This window comes from Rutidosis leptorrhynchoides, unplaced genomic scaffold (assembly GCF_046630445.1).
Source record: "Rutidosis leptorrhynchoides isolate AG116_Rl617_1_P2 unplaced genomic scaffold, CSIRO_AGI_Rlap_v1 contig355, whole genome shotgun sequence".
In the NCBI taxonomy this organism is placed as follows: Eukaryota; Viridiplantae; Streptophyta; class Magnoliopsida; order Asterales; family Asteraceae; genus Rutidosis; species Rutidosis leptorrhynchoides.
Window position 1 is genome coordinate 68058 of NW_027266592.1, and position 6585 is coordinate 74642.

Consider the following 6585-nt stretch of genomic DNA (forward strand, 5'->3'; position numbering starts at 1 on the left):
GATATTTGAGAAATGGTTTGATCACTTTCGTATTATACGTTCGCTTTTTTGTTTTTTCTCCTCTCCATTTTCAAGCTAGCGTCAACTTGTTAGAAGCAAACAGGTTAGTTTGCGGCTGCATTGCCCTTTATAATAAAGCTAAAACGAATAATTTATAATATCCTAAAACCCATATTATAAAAAGCTTTAAATATTAATCTTAACTAACCATCGAGAGATCGATTTCTATAAAAACCCATTTTGTAAATTATATTAAGGAAAATCACTTTACCACCAAAGTGTATATATAGAGGGAGTAATACACATTTTTACATAAATGTAAATGTTAAGAATTAAGATACATAGAGTCATAGACAAAATATAGTGCTGATTAATCATTTTCATCTATAATTCCTTTCATGCACTTCCTAGCTAGGAAAGAAAAAAGGAGCAGCACTAGATTATAATACAAATTAAAGGAGCAGCACTGATTATAATACAAATTAAGTCTGAATAAATGGGAAAATAAAATAAAAATCATTCACTTTTTTTTTTTTTATGAATAAAAATGATTGGCATTAAGAAGGATAATCAACTGCCTGAAACGTCCGAGTTTTGGCCCCCACGATGAGATCAACATTGAATTTTGTGCAAAGTATATGTATTAAGTACTATGAGAATATCATTCCAAGCCATAGCTTAAGCCTCAAACCAAACTGATTCTAATTCCATCTTTTCTCCATTTTGTCTAATTATCCATTTGCTCGTTTTTGTCCGAGACACCCACCAACCACCATTGCTGAAATCGCGCTGATTTTTCATATACGTACATGTAAAGTGCTGGAGCAAGCGTATGCATAATAATAATTCAGCAGAAAGATATCAATTTGTTTTCTTGAGTGTATTTGTTAATCAAATTAGCAATGACTTTCAAAACTCAAATGTATTTTTGATAAGTTTAAAATCGATTAACTTATTTATACGAAATATTCAATTCATACATATATTTATGAATAATTTAGATATCATTTTATTTCACACCTGTCTCTGTTTGAGAAACGAGGGAATGTAGCGAACACACAAGTTTGATTGGACTCTTGTCGGAATATGAAACAAAGAGAGAGATCCGACGACAATTTAAACATCTACGACCGTAAGACTCATATGCAAGACTCGCTCAAGATCGTGGATCAGTGACGTATAGTAATTAGAGAAAGACCTATTTCCCTATCAACATATTGATTGTGTTTTAAAAGAGCTAGCTTGATCGATATATATGGCCTAAGCGCTTCCAACCCAGAGTCTGCTCGGTACAAATTATTAAGACAGGTTGTTCCTCTATTTTAAGAAGTAATTGAATTCCTACGCTTCTATAATTCTATTTACTCTAAAATCTATCAATTCTAAGTTCACATAGACTATTATCCTCAGAAATCAAGAAAAGGAGTCGCCATTTTCCTAAATATGACAAAAAAAAAATTTTTTAAAAATTATATGGATTAAAACGGAGCATGCTCCAAACACATAATGAATATATTTAAAATAATTCAGGAAACCGGGTGTTGCATAATGCAAATACCCTAGTCAAAATTGACAAGGACCTTAAGCCAACCACTAACTTTTGACATACATAATTTGTGTAAAATAAAACCATACTACATATATTTTTGTAGGCTAGGGATTTAAAGAAGGAAGAATGTGAATACGGTTGTGTTTGGACAACGAATCTTAGACCACTTTCTGATGCATAATCTATCTATGCCTATTTAGTTTTTTCTGGGACATCCTACCAAAGCAGAAAAGGCTTCGATTCATTACCTCGAGCCATCAAATTAAAAAAGTTTACATAAAAAACAAATATCTGCGATCCATCCAATTAACTTTTACATTAATATTAAAAGTTTTTTTTTTTCTTTCATAATAAAATGCTAGGTATCCATCGTATTTTCGAAAATAGAGTAAGAATGTATTTAGCAGATATACGGACTTAAAATTATTTTATCATTTAAGACCTCAAACTATTAAAATACTTATCTAAATATGCATAATACGTGTAACTTTATTTTATTTTTAAACCATATTCCTGTTTCCCACATCAATAGATTTACTAATGAAACGTAACAAATACTAGTTCACTCTCTATTTAACATCAAAAAGAAAAAAATTGTCCTCTCTACATCAACAAGCATGTCAGCATGGTCAAGGCAAGGCTATATATATAAATAGATATTACTGGGTTGGGCTTTTTGGTTTAATATATGATTGGACTGGGCCTAAGATAAGAAAGAATTACTTAAATCGAATTAGTCAGACTTTTCCTTTGCGCATCGATATTCGGTCAGTCTAACTCAAACACTCCGTCGCGTCGACAACCATTCGCCCGCCAAAGAGTTATAAATTTCAAGGTTCGGTTCCATTTTAAATTAGGTTCGGCATTTGCTTCGGAGATCCGTACAAAGAAGAATACCCAAATTGCCATAAGTAATCAGTCCAATTTATCTGTCTAAGGAGTCTCGCGCGCCATAGCCAACGAATGAAGGTTTAGATTAGAGAGATAGAGATTAGGGTTCAAACTTCAACGGATTTTGAAGATGGACACCAGTAGTCCAGTATTTCGCGACGCCGGCGTTCCAGGTACTTTGTAAATTCTCTTTTCTTGTTTTCAATTTCAATCTTGTGAGACAACGATTTGTAGCTCATTTTAAATAAAATTATCGTATTTAGAGTCTAAATCTCCGAAATGATAAATGTTTTTGCTATGCATGTATATTGTTAGATCTTGGTGACCAATTGGACTAACAATTGTGACATTGAGCTCGTTGCATCTTACTTTACTGTTGTTTGCTTCGTCATTTTCAAAATTGAAGGATTTTTTTTTTTTTTTTTCTTGGGCTACTTCTTGTTGAATGATGGCGTTAATTTGATTTGGAGTGATCAAAAGGTAATGAACTGAAGGGGGAGAAAATGGCCAAGGCGCACGCACTTGGGACCAATCCAAGGAAAAGGCTAGCCGACATAAGTAACTTGGCACACCAGACAAGGCTAAGTATCCAAGAGAACAAACCATGTCAGAACACTACAATTACGGCAAAAGAGTATATCGATAAGCTTCAAAAGGTACAGTTGTTAATTTTCAGTCTCTTTGCCTCTTTTTTACTTTATTACTTAATGCATCTGCTGTTTTTGTAATCAGTTTTTCTCAGCATTTATATTTCTTGTCCAGGATAATGCATCGTTGATGAAACTACTTGCAGATAGAAAGTATCCTCTCCGATCCAAATTTCCATCCTCTCATCATAATTTGTCTAGTACTCATCATGTTGTCTAACTCTTTTTGCAGTAAACTAATTGAATTGAGCGGGGTTGAATTGCAAAAGCTAAAAATGAACTTGCAAAAAGTTCAGCTGCAAAATTTGCAGCTTGCACAGTCAAATACCCAGATGTTGTCTGTATGTTCCCAATTTTTAATCTTCTCCGTCACGAAATTTTCATTTGTTCCTCCGTAACTTTCATTGTGATTCTACAATATAAGTTCATGGAGCACTGATGAGTTTATATCTGTTTCTATGTTTTTACAGGAGCTCAATGCAGGTAAAGACAAGGTAAAATTTTGTCCATGCCTAAGTTGGTTGATCCTGTTTATTGTGAAGGTTTTGGATTCGAGATGTTCATTTTTATTCATTCCGCTCTGTCTCTTTTCAGCTGAAGGCAATTCAGCATGAACTAGGATGCAAAAACAGCTTACTAAAGTCAATGAAGTTTGTTTCGCAGGTCTATTCAGTTTTTACTATTGAACTGATTTTGTGAGTTTATTATCTTTGATAATCATCTTGACTGATAAAGTTCTCCTCTGCCTTGCACGTCAGGAGAAAGCATGTGTACCATGTCAAGTTTCTGTCAATGAGGTAACTCACCATTAGCTTATCATAGTGATGTTAGAATTTTACTTTTTTGGCATTCTGTGTTATACTTAAACCTTTTCTTCATCTAACTTTAAGGTCGGTTCAACCAAGTCAGACGAGGTGGGTGAATCCTTGCCAGCAGAGAAGGAGGACAATGAAATGTGCAAGACTAACAGAAGAAGACAGACAAGAAGTCAATGTAAGTTGTTTCATGATCATTCCTCCAGATATTAGTTACTTGTTTCCTTTCTAGCATACTTTTTAATGGGACTTTCAAGCAATTTTACTTGCATATTGCTATACAGCTTTGGGCCCGTCTACAACTAAGCCATGCAGAACTAAAGAGACTATCGACAACAAGAGGTTACTTACTTTTTATTAATCCTCAAGCAGTTCAGTTTGTCATTGAAGCATAATATCGGATTTTAGTAAGAAAAAGAAAAGGAAGAATAAAGGCTTCCATATACTGACTCTATTACTTTTTGTTTCAGGAGAAGGCAATCTGCCCGCTTTACACCTGTTGTACAACCTGAAACCGAAAATTTGTTCGAAATTGATGATGCTAAAATGCCTGTTTCCCTTCAAAATGATGAAGTGAATCATGAAAATGACCCAAAGTTGTTGAATTCGTCTACCAAGATAGAACATGAAACATCAGAGAATGTCTCTGGAGAAAAGTCCGAAGACTCCCGAAGATCGTCTGTTGGAAGGCCTTCACGTCGAGCTGCTGGAAAGGTTCTATCATACAAAGAACGCCCTATTAATGTGAAATTGCGAAGAGACTGAGAGGATCCCTTTTTCTTTCCATCTATCTAACCCTTGCATCATATGAGGAGCAGAGACAGAAAGTGGAGTTTGAAATTTCCAGGTTTCCTATGCCACATTCCTTTTGTGCCTTTTGGGATATGCTATTTTTGCATTTCCTTTTTGAGATACATGCCTGTGTAATTTGTTTTGTTAGTTATCATCTCACTAGCTGATGATCTCATTGAACTCGTTGGTTTACCATACTTAATGTATTTTGCTTTTGAGACTAGAATGGTTAGTTTTACCTCCATTATGAATGTGTATCAGTGTATGTCAAGTTCATCTACCCATAAGCTGATTGCTTTACAGTACCGATTATATTTATTATAGACAAACCTCGATGATGTAATAATCTGATAAATTAATAACCTCATCTAGTTAATAATTTTTCTCAATCTAAAAATGTAATTTTAAAATAATCATATATCAATTAATAATCTTAATTAAGTACGTAATTGTTATGAAACTATTTATACGGTGCATATTTATAATATCTTCTAATTTATTCTCCATTAATTTGAAATATTTGTTACCGTTTACGAAGGCTTATATATAGAGATCCTCTTACATAAACATAACAAATTAATAAACCTATCATTAGTTATTTTTAATACGTTATCAGTAAGAATTTTTATCAACTATTATTATTTTAATTTATTTGAATTTGGTATGTGGCGACTTGTGAATCTTCTATATAATATTTTATTGATGATATTTATAAAATACATCAAGAAGGTCAGAAACCTATAAACGAAAGAAAAAGATACAATGAAACTATATATCTTATGAAAGGAAGAATAGATCGACTTCAAAACAAAAAAAAGATATAATTTCCTTGTTTACACAAACACGAAAAAAAAATTATACCTCCATCAAATTTTCAAAAAGATTTGAATAGTTTAAAAAGAAGATGAGAGACATTTTGTAATTTTACATCAAAGTATTTAGAGTTGAAATAAAGACAAATAATTATATTGATAGTCAAAATCAATTAGACAAATGAAATGAATCCAAAAAGACCACAAACTCTCATATATATAATTTATATTTGGAATGGTAACGTGAAAAAAAAAAATCCCTTGAATTCAAAAATCAAAGTTCGAAGAGGAGGGTAAAAATAAATATCTCAATATGATCCATTTTTTGTGTGGTGAAAGCCACTGCCATTCACGTTAAAAAGGGAAAAAAAAAAAAAAAAAAAAAAGGAGTTGACATAAATGTATAATTTTCGTTGTCAATTTATCCGATAAAATAACATACTTGATATGTTTAGACGTTTATTGATCAATAATCAATTATGAATTATATTATTAAGAAAAAAGAAGAAGTACAATTCTCTAAATTGGATTACACCGTAATTTTCTCTTTGATTGAGAAATATTAACACATTAATTTCCTTTAAAAGAAAACATTTAGTGAGTAAACTGAAAAGTTTATTATATACTATATATAACGAGATCCTCTATTAATTTAAAATATAAGTGATTCCTTTATATATTATATTATATTAAATTATTTTATTTTATCTATAATTTTCTTTTCTTTATTAAATAAATTATATATCTATAAAGGTTTGAAGTCTTTTTTGTGTCTAGATCCAAAAGTCTAAGATATATATAATTGATAAAAGTAATAATTTTGGTCCTTATTTTAAACGTTGTTGAACTATTTCGTCCCTCCAAACATAAATCGAACCAAATGGTCTTTTAAACGTTAATTTTTGAACTCATTAGTCTCTCGACTCTAACGGACGTTAATTTTTGCCGATTTGGCACTTACAACCAATCATAGAGTGACACGTGTCACTTACGTGTAAAATAATGCCACCTAGACTTTGTGATCTGTTTAAATCGAACCAAAATCAAACCGACATTTAAACCAAAATAAAAAATAAAAT

The 6585-nt window shown here is 31.8% G+C and overlaps 1 protein-coding gene across 1 annotated transcript; it reads left to right on the plus strand.

The window, feature by feature from the left end:
• The first annotated feature begins 2943 nt into the window (after nt 1-2943).
• Nucleotides 2944-4667, plus strand: LOC139883114 (SHUGOSHIN 2-like). The gene is made up of 9 exons (XM_071867330.1): nt 2944-3096; nt 3203-3240; nt 3320-3428; nt 3558-3581; nt 3682-3750; nt 3846-3884; nt 3978-4080; nt 4187-4244; nt 4373-4667. The coding sequence occupies exons 1-9, from the start codon at nt 2944-2946 to the stop codon at nt 4665-4667; spliced, it is 888 nt and encodes a 295-aa protein (XP_071723431.1).
• The last annotated feature ends 1918 nt before the right edge of the window (nt 4668-6585 follow it).

What these genes read in the sequence shown, in the direction of transcription:
- LOC139883114 (XM_071867330.1), top strand. Translation starts at nt 2,944, where the DNA reads ATGGCCAAGGCGCACGCACTTGGGACCAATCCAAGGAAAAGGCTAGCC. An exon ending in GTCAAGTTTCTGTCAATGAG is followed by an intron (nt 3,885 to 3,977) that starts GTAACTCACCAT and finishes TCTAACTTTAAG; the next exon opens with GTCGGTTCAACCAAGTCAGA. An exon ending in AAGACAGACAAGAAGTCAAT is followed by an intron (nt 4,081 to 4,186) that starts GTAAGTTGTTTC and finishes ATTGCTATACAG; the next exon opens with CTTTGGGCCCGTCTACAACT.